Source organism: Squalius cephalus (genome assembly GCF_949319135.1).
Source record: "Squalius cephalus genome assembly, chromosome: 16".
Classification (NCBI taxonomy): Eukaryota; Metazoa; Chordata; class Actinopteri; order Cypriniformes; family Leuciscidae; genus Squalius; species Squalius cephalus.
In genome coordinates this window covers 30,033,545-30,052,536 of record NC_137137.1, presented here as the reverse complement: position 1 = coordinate 30,052,536, position 18,992 = coordinate 30,033,545, and the positions used below count along the sequence as shown (strand labels likewise).

General features: G+C 37.6%; 1 protein-coding gene across 1 annotated transcript; it reads right to left on the bottom strand.

Annotated features, from left to right (window-relative positions):
- Positions 1 to 218: 218 nt before the first annotated feature.
- Positions 219 to 17,268, bottom strand: rad21l1 (RAD21 cohesin complex component like 1). Its single transcript, XM_079897808.1, has 14 exons — positions 17,169 to 17,268; positions 16,485 to 16,645; positions 16,218 to 16,347; positions 16,030 to 16,129; positions 15,824 to 15,927; positions 15,642 to 15,737; positions 13,049 to 13,147; positions 8,532 to 8,654; positions 6,934 to 7,163; positions 6,712 to 6,808; positions 5,975 to 6,123; positions 5,666 to 5,773; positions 3,249 to 3,323; positions 219 to 925 (listed from the first exon to the last, which is right to left on the bottom strand). Exons 2-14 carry the CDS (start codon positions 16,626 to 16,628, stop codon positions 737 to 739), a joined length of 1,644 nt encoding a protein of 547 aa, XP_079753934.1. The 5' UTR covers positions 16,629 to 16,645; positions 17,169 to 17,268; the 3' UTR covers positions 219 to 736.
- Between the last annotated feature and the right edge of the window lie 1,724 nt (positions 17,269 to 18,992).

Genomic DNA, 18,992 nt, shown 5'->3' with positions numbered 1-18,992 from the left:
GACAGATAAGATTATCTTATCTTATAATAAGATTAGAGTCGTATCTACTTTTATATGATGCTATTTTTCTCAGCACTCAATATAGCATCAGTCCCCATTCACTGCCATTTTAAAAGAGCAATCTGCTAAACTTCTCCTTTAGTGTTTGTGAAAGCATGTCATGGTTTGTAACAACATGAGAAAGCGTAAAGGACTTTGTTTTTCCTTTTAGTTTTGCAATATTTATTTGATTTATACATTTAATGGTTTATAAGGATTCGGTGAAAAGAAAATAACCAACACAGAGCAGAACTGTTTTTAAAACATAACTATTACTACATTAAACTGTAGGAAGAAAAGACTAATAACTATTCATGCTCGACTTTCAAGCCATTGCAACTCACTTTTCAGTAATGAACAAATATTGGTCAATTTACTCAGATCATTAAATTGGTTAAACTGAAACAATCAAATTAATGATCATTTGATGCAGACAATTCACTGTGCTGCTTTACGCTACGATTTAGCCAGCTCATATAGATCTGAGAACAATATATTATATATTGCAAACAGTATGACACTATGCAGATGCATTTCATTGTTTTAGCACAGGGATTCATAACACTGTTTACATTTTTTAAAAAACAGAAATTCATCAAATTTGTTTCCATCCAAGAACATGAACGACACAAAAACAAAGCCCTTAAACGAGTCAAAGCCTCATGTTTTCCCCTCTATTGCTTCATGGCTATCTGTTCTAGGGGGAGTGAAAGAGAGGCCCAGGTGTGGCGATGATGTCACTGTAGGGGGCGCTCTGGTGCAGGTCGAGAAGTTGTTGTTTCTTTAACACCAGCAAGCAGAAAAACATGGCTGCCACGTATGAACGACTGCTGCTCTCACATAAAGCGTGAAGACTGTACACGGCATTGAGAGAAGAGTCTTGTCTCTGAAGAGAAAGGAGAAGTTAGTGCAAGTTCAAACCTAAAACATGCATATATCCACTATCAAGTATCCAAATTATATATAGTGACTTTCAGAAGGGTCAGCCATTTTGAAAGGAATCTTTATAGATTTTGTTTTGGAGAGCAATCAAATATGGGGTTAGAATTGTTGCATTATTCCAAATAAATAGATTAAGATCCACAAATAAATGTAAAGAGTTTCACAAAAAATTATAAAATTCCCAAATAAATAAAATGAGCATTAACGGCCACATTGAGCTGATGTGTAAAGCCCTACCGTGATTGGTTGTCGTGAGAACGTGTTACGATTGGTCAGCTCAATGTGGCCGTTATCTGATTGGCTTGAGTAAACGGTGGGTGGAGTCCACTTATTTGTGGATTTGTCTGCATGTCGATGCTAGAAGTGTTTAAAGAGCCACAGATGCGTGAGGCGATTTACAAATGCACAGAAAGCGGTTCACAAATAAATGCCAGGCAGAGTTGTGTTTGTAACAAAACACATTTGTAAAAAAATAAAAAAAAATAAAAATTAAATTCGTCTTTTTATACAGAGATTTAAACCTAATGGTATTCAATACACTAGAAATATTCAAGTCCCAAAAAATGATAAATTATGATTAAATAAATATTATTATAATATGTTGTTCAATGTACAATCCTAAAAGAGAGCACTAAAGCAGCATACCATTGATATAGTTCCCACCATCCACTTAGAGAGAAAAAAACATTAGAAAACATCTACTTAAATATAAAAAAACATAAATGTTTTTAGGGAACAAAACATAACATAATATACAATTCTACAAATACAGTGATTGGTTGTTCTTTCACCACAGATGTCACTGTATCAACCAAGTATCTTGATATAACAACTTTATAGACCTTATGCGCCAGAGAAACGAGGCGCCGCCATCTTTATAATATTGTCTTTGAACTTCCGTTTTTGCGGTCGCTCTGTATATTTCTATGGCATTTCTGTCCAGGAGTAATTAGCTTTTGAAGTGGATTTACTTAATGTAAAGTTAACGAAAGTTATCATGAGGATTGAAATGTTTAAAGCAGATGTCTTAACAAATGTCAGTAGGCCGGGAAGATTTTAAAACGAGCCATTCATTCATAAATACACAAGATCGCTGTGAAAATACAGACCGGAAGTCAAAAGACAACGAGTGCAGCGCTGAAAAGGGGCGGGGCTACATAAGGTCTATAGGCAGGCTGGTTCACCCCAACACCCACAAGTTGCTGGAACTAGTGCTTTCAGACAAACCCTGCCATGTTTGTGTGTTACATACATCCGACAGTCAGTGAACAGCGGTCTGTGGATGTGTCATCTTGAGACTACATACTGTGAAATTAATCACCATGTCTCTTGGACCACACAAGATCTTTAAGTCATACAGCCTACACAGTCCTACACAGATTATATTTCATATTATCCTATTCAGAACATATTTCATATATGACAAAAGTGCTTAAATGCGGCCTAGCGTTTCTACTGTGAACAGAGTGTCATATTACTGGCAGTGTGTGTCTTAAAGGGATAGTTCACTTTGAAATAAAATTTTGGTATGTTTTAGCTTACCTCAAGGGCATCCAAGATGTAGGTGTCTTTTTTTCCGCAGTAGTTTAAATTTTGATATTTTTAGGTCAAACCGTTCTTGTCTGTCAGTCATATAATGCAGGTCTGTGGTCACTGTCTCAAAGAGCATGCACAAGTCCAAATTAAAACAATTCCCCATCGTCCAAATTAAACAATTCCCCATCGTAAGTAGACATTGATGGCCTAAGACACGAAACGAGCGGTTTGTGTGAGAAAACGAACAGTATTTATATAGTTTTTACCTCTTATACACAGCCACGTCCAAGTGATCTGAGGGCGCGCGCGCATCCTGGTGTGTGACGTGTGCACAGACTGGTGCATAGATATATACACTAGATGTCGCCTTGTCTACGGCAGTTCATTGGAACGAATGTCTTTAAGCGACATGTAGTGTATATATCTATGCACCAGTCTTTAATTAGGACTTCTCTGTGCATGCTCTTTCAGATAGTGACCACAGACCTGCATTAAATGACTGACAGACAAGAACGGTTTGACCTAAAAATATCAAAATTGAAACTACTGCGGAAAAAAAGACACCTACATCTTGGATGCCCTTGAGGTAAGCTAAAACATACCAAAATTTAATTTCAAAGTGAACTATCCCTTTAAGCCCACTGTTCTCATCAGCACCCATACATTCAATTTCTCATTCTCTTAATTCTTCACTCCAAAATCCTCATCTACAGCTTTTGATTGTTTCTTACTTTGAGGGCCTGGAGGAGGTCATGTGCTCGACTGGTCAGTCTCTTATCCTCCACATCCTGGCTGTTCAGAGCTGACTGCAGACAAAAAGTAAGAGGTCAAAAGTTCTACAGTCACACACACACACACACACACACACACACACACACACACACACACACACACACACACACACACACACACACACACACACACACACACACACACACACACACACACACACACACACACACACACACACACACACACCTATGAACACATAAACTCTCTACTGATAAAGTGTTATCCTTTCATGTGTTTTTTTCAATAACATTACTGATGATATAAAAATTGTTATATTACATTCAAGATATACATCATTTCATGGGGGAAAAAAAAATCTCTAATGGCTGCTTTAATCAAAAATACAGTAAAAACTGTAATATTTTGAAATATTGCATTACTCCAGTCTTCAGTGTCATGTGATCCTTCAGAAATCCTTCTAATATGCTGATTTAGTGCTCAAGAAACATTTGAAATGTTATTATCAGTGCTAAAAACAGTTGTGATGCTTAATATTTCTGTGGAAACCACACTTTTTTTCAGGATTCTTTGATAAGTAGAAAGTTCAAAAGAACAGCATGTATTTGAAATAGAAATCTTTAGTAACATTATAAAAGTCTTGTTTGATTTAATGCATCCTTGCTGAATAAAAGTATTATTTTCTTTAAAAATATATATTTTTTATTGGCATTCCTACATACGTTCTATGAAATATGTGAAGTTACAACATTTGAACAACAACCACAGTAAAGTTTTAATCGCTCGCCGGGAGGATAGACATACAAAAATGGAAATGCTTGCATTTTATGACTATAATATAATAGTGTCCTGGAATAAACCATCTCAGCTGCACTGAGTAACATAATAAGAGCCATAAAGGATCGCTCAGATCGTTTGACAGGTAATTTTTATGATCGGTTTTAAAGGTTATTAAAAGTTTTTTTGGTTTTAAAAGAACCTAATAAATCTGAAATTAAGTGCAAATACAGCAAATTCAGATGTAACGAAAGCATTGGATCCACCTCTCAGATTCTCATTGGTTAATTTTTCACAGGAAAGGCTGTAAGTAGAGGTCTGCATTCACAGGACCCTGCGCAACAAGTACGGCACGGGACCAGTTTTGATTGCTGTGTGTAGCAGGGAAGATGCCCATACTTTGTAGCCATTTCAATTCACCTGAAGCATGCTTTGCCTTGTTTTATGTTTTGCTGTCCTTGTTTTAATGTACTTTATGTATTCTTATGAAATGTGGTATACTGTATGTCAGGGCTATCCAAATGCGGCCCGCCAATCATCTCCATCCGGCCCGACGGCACCAACCTCCCTCCTCTTTTCCTGGCGATGCCGCTAATTTAGTTTGATACTCGCTCCGATTGACCTGAGAAACGTTTTACGTGCGAATATTTCAGCAGTTATTATATGTGTCCCGAATTTATGTCGACTGAACCAGCGATAGCCTACCAATCATTCGTGAATGAATCATTCTTATGGTTTTACATATCTGCATACTGTTGGGTACCACATTTCCAAGTAAATACCATACTTGTTTAGGGTTACTTTAACTTATTTATTGAAACTGTTATGTTTTAATAAATAAGCTAAACCCCCAAACCAACCCACCGGCCCACCTCAACTTTTCGATTTGATAATCCGGCCCTCGAATTAAGCTAATTGAATGGCCCTGCTGTATGTATAAGTATTGTTGATTTGTTTTAATGTATTTTATCTGACATTACACCTGCCCAGGGACTACAGCTGAAAATTAGCCAAGTTGGCTAAACTGGCACACTGACATAAATGTTTATTAATGTGCTCTGTCCCTGTAACACTAAACTGTATAAATAAAAAATGGATACTGATGTGAGGAGAAAGAGAAAGGAGAAAGATGGTGAGGTTAGAAGCGTCATTTGTGTTAGAGAATTGGAAAAACATTTTTAAAAATATATTTACTTGGTTTTTAAAAGCAAATTTATTATATATATTTGGTCAAATTTCTAAAGAAAATTGGGTCGCTGCCTAATGACCATGGGACTGACCCAGTCTGACTGGGCCAAAACAAAAAAATGCCCTGATATATTAAAGGGCACATGTATATGTGACATGTATTATAATGGGTTTATGTGAAAATTGTTTTAAGTTAACCTAATTTAAAAGATGTTATTTTTTTAAAGCCTAATAAATGTTAAAATTGACAGCTTTCATTTATACTGTAATGCTGAATGATTATAATTAATGGCTAAAATTGGGGGGGGGTCTAGCGTTGTGACATAAATGACACAAAATTCCGCCAATGGCGGGTAAAAGTTAATAATCAGTACATGTGGTCGTGTTGAAGAGACAAATTGTGTTTTGGGTGTGGTTGAGTGTTTAGCACTACCTGTGTCCGTGTCACCAGTGGGGTTTCCCTCATCTCTACAGATGAATGACCAAACATGGAGATCTCAGAGACAGGCTCTGGATACGACACCTCCAACCTACTCTCCTCCTGTGACCAAAAGGGTGAAAGAATGGTCAAACGTTGTTTTCAGAGGTGGAGCTCTATTCTGATGAAACATTATGAACTTGCATCAATGAATCATTCAAAATAAGACCAAGAACTTGAATAAAAAAAATAAACAGGGTCTGTGACTTCTTGAATTTTGACTTCTTTAAGTCAAGGCTCATCAAGTGCATGTGTAGTTCTTACACTGGTGGTGTTCCAGGAAGGACGGGGTTCTGGATGAATGACAGAAGTTTCTACAGTAGTGTTTGCATTATCTGCTTGATCCTGTCCAACAGACTCTTGCTGCAAACTCCAGTCTTCCAGCACCGGCTCAGCAGTGTTGTCCCAGACCGCTACAGGTATACACACAGTAATAAGTTTAGCTGAGATTTCACCTTCATGCCATTCTAAACTTACTTTCTTCCATGGAGCACAACAACATTTTGCACAATGTGCAGACTTACAATACAAGTCATTATTCCCTGAATATCTTGCTCTCCTTGTGTGTTCGCAACACACAAGAAAGGCTTTGAGAAGGCAGTGCTAGGATGCAGTCATATGACTTCTGAAGACTTGGGATCAAATTAATTTCAATATTCAAGTCAATTTCACTGAGAGACTTTCTGCTACCATGATACAGCAATGGCATTAGCTGTTAAGGGATAGTTTGCCCAAAAATGAAAATTTTGTGATCATTCACCCACCTTCATGTCATTCCTAACCTCTAAGACTTTTTTTTCTTGTCTAGTCAATGGAAGTCGATGGTCACAAACTGTGAACATTCTTCAAAATATCTTCTTTTATGTTTCACAGAAGAAAGAAAGTCATGCTTTGGAACGACATGAGGGTGAGTAAATTATTGGCAAACTATTTATTATTCATTGGCAAACTAAGTCAAACTCATCAACTCTGTTTCTGTCTGAAGCAATGTGATTTCCTACCCTCTCTAGTTTGCTCTCTCATCTCCTCGGGGTCAGCCTGCTGTCTCGCTCCTCCCTTCAAGCCCTGTCTCCTAGGTGATGTGTCACAAGGGAACAGCTAGAGGAAATAGAGGGAGAGGAAGCTTTCCTATAATGCACTGCCTTAATGCTACACTGAGAGTATAATGACATCTGTGCACTTCAGCTGAGCTTTGCTGCCATTTCTGAAAGGGTGTGCAATACCTGCTTTAAGTCAGGGTGTAAGATTGGAAGGCAAAAACTCGAGAAGAGCTGCTTCACCCCTCCATTCGCCCTCCACTCCATGAGCTGCCGAGTGGGCGGGGCTATCTCCAACGGGGTTAAAAGGTCAGAGGAGTCAGCCAGTTGAACTCTGATGGCATCGTCAGTTAGTTCCTTTGACCGGTCAATGACCAGCTTCCTCTTCCTCGTCATTCTTTTCCTTGTTGGAGATGCTGAACACATGTTTGAACTTTCCATTAGTCTGATGTGAATTGCAATTATTAGCAAATTTGTGACCTAGATTCAGAATGGAATATCAGCGTACTCATTATTGAGCAGTATGTAGTATATAATGCTAAAATTAGCCAGTGGAAACATTTAAAACTCACTAAGTTACATGGTTAAAGGAGAACTCCGGTCAATTTTAACATTGAGCTCATTTTTTTGTAAATTTGGAGTGCTGTCAGTACAGAGAACAACGACAAAAATCGGTGTTGCCTACACCGTGTTATCCTCTTTTTAAAATTTGCACCCTGTTGACTTCAATGGGGCCACAGTAGTCGATTGTCGAGTTCACGCGCATAGGTTATCACGCGCGTGAACTCGACAATCGACTACTGTGGCCTTCAACCAAAAACAGGAAGAAAATACAGGTATGTGCGCTGGCTGAATAAACATCATTTTTATTCATATCTTTCACATCTACTGCAGTCAGATTCACTTGTGTTCACTCTGAAGGAATCACTCACATGACCTGTGCACTTGTAATGACACATCAAGGATGTTAAGAGGCTAAAAGTTTTAAAAGGCTTAAAACTTGCCCCCTTGAAGTCAACAGGGTGCAAATTTTAAAAAGAGGATAACACGGTGTAAGCAACACCGATTTTTGTCGTTGTTCTCTGTATTGACAGCACTCCAAATTTACAAAAAAATGAGCTCAATGTTAAAATTGACCGGAGTTCTCCTTTAATGCAGTGAGTGGTTTTTAGTTGCCATCAAAAATTTATAATATTATGCAAAACTGTGGTTTATATTACTCTGGTTGCATACTACAGCTTTTGGCAAACATAGCAGGTCATCATGATATTCCTTGAACACAGAAAATCTACATGTTGTGCACTGTGTACACACTGCAGCAGCTGATTCATTGCCATGATCTGGCCTACAAAACTTATGATGTATATTTTTATTCTTGGTTGTCAACAGCACCCTCAAGTGGCTTCATGAGACCAGTTAAAACCCCAACAATAAAGGGATTTTTCACCCAAAAATGAAAATCATTTACTCACTCCTGTGCCATTTCAAACCTGTGTGACTTTCAGTCTTCTGCAGAACACAAAAAAGATATTTCTAAATAATGTTGGTAACCAAACAGTTTTGGTGACCATTGACTTCCATTGTATGGACACAAAATCTCTTCCTTTATGTTCCACAAAATAAAGCAAGTCATATAGTTTAGGAAGGACATGAGGTTGAGTAAATGATGACAGAATTTTGGGTGAACTATCGCTTTAACAGTTCAAAAGTGAACAAGGTCAACCAATTTGAAGCAAAGGTAAATACTACTGATCATAATATTCTCCAGAGAAGTTAACACTCACGTGTGACAGCAACAGGTGCAAGAGCGAAACCTTCCTCTGCATTTACCAAGAAAGTGGTCTCAGTCAAGGCTGGACTGCTCCTACCCTTTAAACAGGAAAGTCCTGGTTTCACAGACTCCGGCTCTTTAAGAGAATGACACAGTGGTAAATGTTCATGTTGGAACAGAAGGAAAATTGCTTGATTGATCAATGTTAAGATTGTTACTGTACACCCAAATAACCAATCAGATATTATATTATAATCAGGTCAGGTACGAAAGTGCCCCTATTATGGATTTTTGAAAATGACCTTTCATGTAGTGTATAACATAGCTCTAAGTGAATGAAAACATCCTGCAAAGTTTAAAATCTGAAAGTGCATCGTTTATGTAAAGTTATTGTCTTTCAAAAGTAAGAGTCGACTCTGAGTCAACGAAATGAATCGTTTTTCAAACCAGTCATAAGCCGTTTCGTTGTGACGTCAAGACGGAACATTAGCATTTCGCCCGTACACTTATTGCGCACGCAGACACCAGGGAAAACTTGAACCTCAAACCTATGGCAAGCCATTTTAACATTTAAAAGCTAATTTTGACTATCCGGAATTAACATTGTAGATATCAACAATGTCTTTCTGACTAGTCGTAATTACATTTTGGATAGGTGGAATTGTCATTCAAGATATCTGTAACGTAATTCTGACTAGTCGAAACGACAGATAGAGATATCTGTAATTCAGTTTTGACTAGGCAAAACTGAATTACAGATATCTGCAATGAAGTAATTGAAAACGACATTCAACTCGTCACACATCTTAAATGACAATTGCAGATATCTGTAATTCAGTTTTGACTAGGCAGAATGAAAGTTAAAGATATCTCAAACGTCATTATGACTAGTGCAAATTATTGTGCATGACGTTGCTCTATTTTAGATATCCATTTCCCCTCCCCGCCATAATCAAAGAAGAAGTGGGTTCATTTCCTTATTTCTATGAAAGGAAGAAGAAAGAAGCAGTCATGGCGTTGACTGTAATCGAAAAAAACACCAGAAAATGTTTTTTATATACAAAAAAAAAATGTTGCAATGCTATGTTTATGATCATGCTTAAAATTACGTAGGTTATTGTTGCTGTAAGATTTATGCGTGAAAGAGATTCACACTAATTCACTTTAATAAAGATGCTGGCATGCATGCTATTCTTGCCATGGAAGTACAATAACATTAACTTCCTTAGATGAGAAAAAAAGTTCTTAGTTCAGATTAGTTCTTATTTTTTATTTAATTTTTTCAGTTTGAAACAGTATCTAACAGCATTAAAAAGACGATTAAAAACTCTGGTTGCTCCGACATGGTGCTAATCAGTGCTAATTACAAGTTAACAGTTAACAGGTTCTATGTGATTTGATGATTTGAACAACACGCTCTGCTCCCGCCTAAAGTGTGATGCGGGCCTAATTTGCATACAGATATCTGCAACGTCATTTGGCCTAGTCAAAACTCTAATGCAAGATATCTGTAATTACATTTTGACTAGGCAGAATGAAAGTTACAGATATCTCAAATTTCAGATATCTCTAATCAAAATTCATTTCAAGATATCTATAACTTGATAATAGATATCTACAATTAAATTATGACTATCCCTAACTCCAGTTTGAGATATCTACAATGCCATTTTGACTAGTCATAACTCCAGTTACAGATATCTACAACATAATTTCGCCTAGTCAAAACTTAATTTAAGATATCTGTAAAGGAACATGTAGATATCTTGAATTGGGGTGAATTAAAGATATCTTGAACTGGAGTTATGACTAGTCAGAATCAAATTGAAGATATCTCAAACTAGAATTACAGATATCTACAATTCAATTGCAGATATCCGTAATTCACATAGTAGATATCTGCAACTGAATTGCTGAAACCCCATACAAATGAATGGAAAAAGTGACGTCATTTGTCCTAGGAAGAATGTCTTTGTGGATATCTGAAATGACAGTTATGGATAGGAAGAATGTAGTTGCGGATATCTGAAATGTTCTTTTTGACTAGGCAAAACTGAATTACAGATATCTGCAACACATATCCAGTCTAGCTGTTAAATGATAAAATGGCTTGCCATACAAACCAGCAGCTGATTCCTGTGGATACTGGATAGCATCATGTCGAGAAGACGCTGTGCTCTATAATGTGAAGGTAAAGCCAGTGTTTTTTCACTGCCCAAGGACGAGCATGTGAAGAATCAGTGGATAAAATTCATCTTTACCACGATACAATAGCAGTGTAATCCTAAACTTTTGCTGTGTTCCCTTTATTTTACTGATGACTTCTTCTCAAATCTCGGAGTTCAATGCAGGATTCGCAAACCGCTTGCTCTTGAAAGATGGTGTTCAAAATACTGTCTTACTGAAATACTTCTGCTAATCAGTTGTGGGCCACTATTACCTAAAACTGTGTCTATTAATGCAGATCGTCTGTCGTTCTCACTACTTTTGAGTAAAGATTAAGCATGCAGCAAGATTTGTTTTACCAACGTTTAAAGCTTGGCTTGCACTGTTTCCACGTGTTCACTGCAATAAATTAGAAAAATACTCGGTAAGTACAAGTAAAATAATCGGTTTGTTGATGGATATGCACGTTAATGCTTATGGTGAGGAGTTACTGTCGCAACATCTCATAATGTACCTCAAACTGAGTAGTGTATCACTGAGAACGTCCTGTTCGAGTTGTCCTTGCGATGGAGGTTCGGGTTGAATAACTAGTTCTTCCAGTGTTTCATCATCGGACTCGCGTTCGGATTGATATGGTAAAATTTAGGGCTGTACTCAACCAAAGAAAATCTTGGTCGACTGAAGTCCTGAAATTTTCGACTAAAAATCGACTAAAATCGACTAAAAATGACGTTAGAAAAAAAAACGTTAAATTAATTAGATGTGCACTGTGGGCAGTACTTGGTAGCCTTGTTGTCCGCCTAAATGAATTATAAATAAACATAAACAACTAGTAGGCTATTTGCAGTATATTAAATCGTTTTTGACCTAATTATTTTGCACTTAAATGAGTCTGACACTTGAGTCTGTCAGCTCTGCATCACGTGCACCTGCGCAATATCATAGCTTATGATTCCCGAAAATAGTACTATGTTGTCAACTAGTGATATCATCACAAGAACTGTTGAGGAATATGCAACATAATTTAGACAATTATTTTTGTCATATGTTATAATAATAAGTTATTATTAGTCAGACACTATCATTTCACCGTGCATGTCCTCGCACCGAGCGAGGCTGATGAGCTTAACGTTAGCTTCGCAGCTGAGACACGAATAGACTATTAACTTAAAGCTTTTACTCTTAATAAACACAAAAGGCACGTCCACTTTAATAAAAAAAGAATATTTATTAAACAAACCAGATCAAGAGCAGAAACGAAATAAAGTGCATAACTGAAAAATAAAGCATCCTAGGCTCAAAACTAACACAACCAACAGCACAGCGCAATTGCGCATTAGGCTCCAAATAAAAAATAAAAAATTTAGGTTATCACACTAAAACATTGAAATATGCTAATTTTGATATGTTCATAGCTTACTCAAAACAGACAGGGCAAGCTAACGCAGACAAGTGAGCTTACCACTTTTACAGTAGATGATATGTCATGTTTGTCGTCAAGCTGTGGAAAACTGTTGCTTGCAAACTTTGCATTCGACCTTTTTCCTGTTATCAATTTTAACAAAATGCTGCCACACTGTCGATTTCTTTGTTGTTGACATGTTAGAAGAGGACTGACTATTAAACGCTCTCACAATTAAATAAATAATATTCAGCATCAAACCTTCTACGCTCGACGCTCTCTCTTGGGTTGGACTAATCCAAAAAAGGTGAAAACAAGGGGGGTGTTTTGAAGACAGACTGTTACAGTGAAACAAGGGTATTCTGAAAACACCCCCATTAGCAGTTAGTGCTTTCCACCTGATGAAATGAGCGCGCCTCAGCGCGGCAAAACTGATGAAATAAACGCGGCAGAAAATCGACCAATCAGAATTTTGGTCGAACCAGAACGTATCGACCAACTAATCGACTAATCGACTAGGACAGTACAGCCCTAGTAAAATTGACGTCATTGTTCATTACTATGTTTAGTTTACGGTGAAGGAAGCCTCAGGACAAGCAGAGCTGACGTTTTTATGGCAATGGGCATTTTTGTTTTCGACACGCGCGCTGTGTGCTGTAGACCAATCACAACAGACTGAGGTGTCTGCCAATCAGAGCAGAGTAGCTTGCAGAAAGGCTTGCTGTATTTTAAGTTTATTAATACTTTGGCAATGTAAAGACTTTTTACCAAGCCAATAAATATGACTTTTTATTGCATATATCCACTGACACCATGCCAGAACATTTACTTATTCCTAACAGCTAACGAGAATGAAATATTAAGATAAGCCATAAATCAACAACATGGCTGCTGGCTCATCTCTTTCAAAGGGTAACATATAATGTAATGCAAATACTTAAAACAAAAAGTAACATCATTACCTGCACTGACAGCAGTTGGAGGAGGTGTAGCTGGTAATGCAAGAGTGTCCTCACACAAATCCGGCATCAGAGCATCCTCAGTATTACTCGCTATAAAATCTTGACAGACCACAAACAAAGAGAAGGAAACAAATATTGAACTCAGAGAAGTGGGAAGGTGATGAGGTTATATTAAGGTTTTTAATAAAGACAAAAATTAGGCAAATGTGTTTGTACAAAATCAAATGCACCCAAATGCACAAAAACGCAAGGGACTCGAATCCATGCTCAACACATAATGCCCAAACTGAGCCATATGAGATTAGCCTGGAAATCCAGACCTAAATCTGAAAGATTAATGGTCTGGCATCAACTAATGAAAATCGGCCAGCTCGAGGGGCGGCACCAAGAAAATCTGAAAATCTCACTGCACGCAATTGGATAACACTACAACCAATCACAACAAGCCCCATATGCTTAGCTGCCAGCGGAGCTAATTGGTAGATTAGACTCTTGCCGTATCCGGTCGGCAAAACAGCAAAAACGCCCTTCTTGCAAAGGAACGATTTGAGCGGCGTCTTCTGTTCCTCTTTTTGATAAAAAGCCAAGTCTAACTCGTTCATTGTAGCGGCCAAAGCCGTTTCAAACAACTGGTGTTCATCCATAGCCATCTTGCAATGTTTACTAATGACTTCGACGTCACAGCGCTGTCGTCTTCTGTTTAGCTCGCCTCTGGCCCGCCTATATCAGATACCCTGATGTGATTGGTGCAGCTCGGATACAAGAGCATATTTAATGAGCATAATTACTCAACGCCAGAATAAACTCGCTGAGCAAATTCAACTTGTGCTCTCGCGAGAACTCTGGATTTCCAGGGTAATATGAGATAGCCATGTTTCCCAAACATGTTTAAAAATTAAAATAGTCAGTAGTCAATCGTATAAAAATAGCCACTTCTCAAAAGTCACTTCATTATACAATTCACCTTTAAACCATACTTGAAACAAAAAGGCATTTCAATATATCCAAATTTTTTTGAAATATTTAATTATTTGCTATCATTGCAGTAATAGGGTTGCCAACTTCAGAAAAGAAAAATGCGGGACAATCATGGTTCTTTACAAGAAAATAAGGGACACTCAAAATATTTGTACTGTATCACACAGTCAATTTCAGGTTCGTATGCGTTTAAAATTTTCTCAGATATAAACACATTTGTTTTGCTTAACCTATTTATGTACAATTTAATTCTAAAACGAATTTTAAGGTCACACAAAAGAGTCACATTACACACAAACCATAGTTCAAAATAATAGCATTTATCTGAAATAGAAAGCTTTTGTAACATTATACACTACATTTTAAAGAAATTAAAGAAAGTAATAGCATACTTTCCCTCAGGAAGATTTCATGTTTTCTTGCGTGGCTGGATGTTGGACTCATGAACAATAATCACGTTGTTTGAATTCACCAAAACTGATTTGCCGAAATCAAAACCCGGCCGGACAGTGAAAGGGATTTGCCGTTAGCGCGAGTCCGGAATCTCCGGATCAAACCGGGAGCGACCAGATAGCAGAAGATTTGGTTCGCAAATCAAACAATAATTTGTCAACAAAAGAATAATTAATTCTCGATTTAGAATTTGTTATTCGTATGTTCTGATGCGCGTGAGTGTGGGTTGTGATTGGATGATGCGGTGTCGTGATCATTCTCAAGTGTCATGTTGCTGTTGTATCAGTCAGTGGTTAGATCAGCGTATAGCAGTCTATTTAATCGGGACAAGGGAGGTCCCGTACGGGACAAATAAATTAGACCCAAAATACGGGACGTCCCGGCTAATTCGGGACAGTTGGCAACCCTATGCAGTAATCTCTATTACATTAATGGTAACTCTTGTCTTAGGCCCCGTCCACACTACTGCGTTTTAGTTTAAAAACGGAGACCTTTTGCTACGTTTGCACCTCCCGTCCACACTAAAACGGAGACCCAAAACAGAGGACTTTAGAAACGATGACGTAGTAGAGGCTCGGCTCTATGATTGGGTGTCATCAGTCATGGCGTATAGCTTTGCTAGCAGCTGTTGTGCAAGTAAATTCTGCATTTTACAATGCTATAACTGCCTACATGCGCCGGAGGCAAGCTATTATTCCAGCGATCTGTGACAATTCCCGTGTGCAGCGGCGGTATCGACCGTACATGGAGCGTCAGTTTTGGGTTAACCCGGGAAGAACCAGCGCATGGTGGGATAATTTTATCAATGAAGTTGTGTTTACACCGGCACGCGCATGCCCAGTGTTGGTGAATGGTCACGTGATCCGCGTTTTCAGTCGTTTTAATGTGGACGGAGATCAATTCTAATACGCAGCTAAAACGCTGGTGTGGACGGAGATCGTATTTGTTTTAATTCTCCGTTTCTAAACTAAAACGCAGTTTAGGACGGGGACTTATACAGTATATTGTGTATGAAAAAATTCATTTGAAAAACATGCTGCATTACAAAAAAAAAAAAGAGAGTAATTTCTGATTTCGTGTTACCTTTAAAAAAAAAAACTTCTTTATTCTGCTGACATTTCATTAGCATGTAAAGCATGAATATTAAGTGTGATGAACTCACCGATGAGGTCAACAGCCATTTCCTCGTCACCAAAGCAGTCGCCATGGACACTGAAACTCTGATCAAACAATCCTTGATAAGACTGGATTTCCTCCCCTTCTGAATAAATACAGAGACATGAATGGTTTTGCATAAACTATGTAAAAACTACTTTGTTTTAATTTTTAATTCAGAGTTGATACCTATTCCCTCAATGTTGAGAAAGTGGTTCCCAAAGTTCTCTTTGAGAGTAATATCTTCAGTGCGGCATTGATTCAAAGAGAAGTGGTCTACCACATCAATGGTCCTGGGTGAGACATAGAATGCCAAATAGGTCATAAAAACACTAGTACATCAGAATAAATGTGTCTGAAGAGCTGTGATCGAGTGCTGTAGATAAACACAATACTTGAGATCAGGCAGCTGAGTTTCAAAGTCAGTGAAGTCTTCCGGTAGAGTGATAGTTTTTAAGGTGGCCTCCATCGCATCATTGGGCAGGTCTGTCTGTCCTATGGACAAAAAAGAAATATCATTAGAGTTGCAGTGCTCATCCAGTGCAGTGTTTACTCATTCACAGATCCAACAGGCTGCATTTACCTGGCCGGAAAGCCACTTTAATTTTGACCAACGCATCACTGCAGTCTGTGAGAAGGTATCTGGTCTTCTTCGAGTATATCCGGACGACTCCTAAAAGAAGGTGACCTGACGTTCGCAGGCCTATTTTAATCTGGTAATGAATCACAGAGTTAGATCACACACACAAAATTCTTATTTTACTTTTTCTAGTTTAGCTTTACACTTAATTCTAGCTTTATTAGTTAGCTGGTTTAGTGTCAATATGTGGATTAATGAGGTGAATCTTGCCTGGGGGGATAGGATTTCCTTGATGGTAGCCTCCAGGTCACATTCAAACACATGTGCTTTGGTTATTTTCTTCTCCCAGTGGGCTGCAAGCCAGATCTTGGCTAGTGTGCCTCGTTTAGAGACGAAGAGTTGGGAATAAAACATCGTGATGTGTGCTGTGTCTGAGAAAATACACGTCGTCATGGGAGACCGTGAGTTGAAACTTATTTGCGTTTATGCCATGCATAACGTTACATGATGTAGTCATTCATCAAACAGTAACATAAGAAATTTCCACATGTTGTACTTGAGTAAGTTACAGGTTTTCAAAGTACAAAGGCCTAATGCTAGATTTGTTTATTTATTAGGCTCTGAGTTTGTCTCAAAACATACAGTAAGCTGTCGACCTAGACAGCCTTAATAGGCACCGTTCAGATGTTTTTATTGTCTTCCAAAATGCTGACTAGATAGGCACCAAACCGGAACGCGCCAATGACACCCGAGAATATTACGTTAACGTTACCTAGAGAGTTAGAGAGCTCGCTAGTTTTTGAGACACCATCTTGTGTACGGCTAACCAATTCAATAAACCTGAATTTTTGCCGTCTTTAGCAGCGGTTTCACCTCAGCATCCCGTAAAATTAGGTTTATTCTTTTAAAAATAAATAATTGTAAAAGTTTAGACATCTTCTACTGTAGGCTTACCTTTTGCCGCTCAATGTTCATCAACACTGAATCTATTTTTTCCCGCCCACTTCACGTGCGCTTTATTTACGTTACTTGTGCTGTACATACACTACACACAGTCGATGCTATGCTGGCCATAACATTTTTGCCTTAATTTAACGTGTGTATGTCAAGTTACGCTATTATAGATTTTTTTATTTAGTTTCGACTCTTACCTATTTATTTGATTTGAATAGCCTATTAAACGTATTGAATAAAACATTCCTAAAGAATGCCCCCACTATTTCTTAAAGCGCAAGACACTTTACATTAATATCGTGCAAGGAGATGTGTAATTTTGAGGCAGTAATTGTGTCCGTTTTATATCAAAGGGACATGTTAGTCTGCTGAGAAAATGATTTAACCCTGTATGGGACATTGTCATTTATAAATGACGCGAAGAAAATTGCATTTAAAATACAATAATAATGTTAAAAAAAATAATTATACTAATATCATATGACATACCCGTCAGCCAATACAATTAAAAATCTATTTGCCATGTGCTTGACATTTTTGGCAAGTAAAGGAGACATCATATGGTTCCATCCAAAATCAATAATTACTTCATGACCACTAAAAAGTAAATTCTACATAGTATGCGAGTGTGTAGTATGAATGTAATCTGGACGACGTACTACATTCGCCATGTTGTCATTATCACGTGACCTACTACCAGCATCAGTTACGTCGCTTCACTGCCGAGAAGTGCAAAACAAATCACAATTCCGAAAACAAAATAACAAATCCAAAACCAAAACAACAAATTATAAATGCAATGGAAAGACTAAAAATAAATAACCAAGTTAGACAACACAACAACAATTCCGAAAAACAAACCAGAAAACACAATAACAAATCTCAAAACAAAATATATTAAATGTAGTTGCAATAAACTCTGTAATAATTCATTCAAATTGTTTATTATTATTCTGTTGAACTTTGGTTGACCAATCAGCGGAAAGGGGCGTTTCATTCCCACCCATGTAGGGATTGAATATTCAAGCAGTTCATTTTGGTTTTAATGTGTTTCCATTTGGCGGATTAGAAGAAAGTGTGATGAAAAAAAGAAAGAAAAAGAAAACATGCATTTATTTATGTTCATGAAAAGGGTTGAATATGTGATAAATGAACGGTTTCTTCGTTTTTCCATTTAGGAAACAAAAGCGAGAAAACAAATTATCCGAAGGTACACGGACCCATGGGATAGTAAAGTGTCCATCAAATACACACTTCAGAATCTCGCCGGAAGAAGTAGGTCATCCGGGTACTTTTTGCCTACACTTTTATGAGTACTGTGAATTCGGATGTACTTCTTTTGTCTCGTACTATATAGTAGGGAAGTGTGCTATTTCGGATGCAGCCAAGCACGTGGTCACAGGCTCCAGTGAGTTTGTTTTAGACTACAAAATATATAATCAGTTTAAATATATATATATCAATCATTGCACATCCAAATGTGTTTTCTAAAGTTTTTGGTCATTTTTAATGCACATTTTGTAAAAATAATAATTTAAAGACCAAAAAAAAAAAAAAAAATGTGTGTCATGCATAAATGACAAAGTCCATTTGGGCGATTCATATTTTCTGTGTAGCTGGTACAGTGTTCAGTACTGACAGGCATATTAGCCTTTTTTCCTGTATTTTAGGTTGATGTTATTAAGTTTTATAGAAGACAGAGAGAAAATTAGCTTTACCTCTTCTAGGAAGTATTGATGATAGTGATAAGGATGATAGTAAGAAAGGATAACTAAAGTTGAGGATCAAGGAGGATAGAAGCAGAGAAGGTGATGGTAGAGATGA

Coding starts and splice junctions, on each gene's coding strand:
- rad21l1 (XM_079897808.1), bottom strand. CDS start 16,628: ATGTTTTATTCCCAACTCTTCGTCTCTAAACGAGGCACACTAGCCAAG. Junction 13,148..15,641: donor AATGGCTGTTGACCTCATCG/GTGAGTTCATCA, acceptor TGGTCTGTCAAG/ATTTTATAGCGAGTAATACT. Junction 7,164..8,531: donor TGCACCTGTTGCTGTCACAC/GTGAGTGTTAAC, acceptor ACATGTGTTCAG/CATCTCCAACAAGGAAAAGA.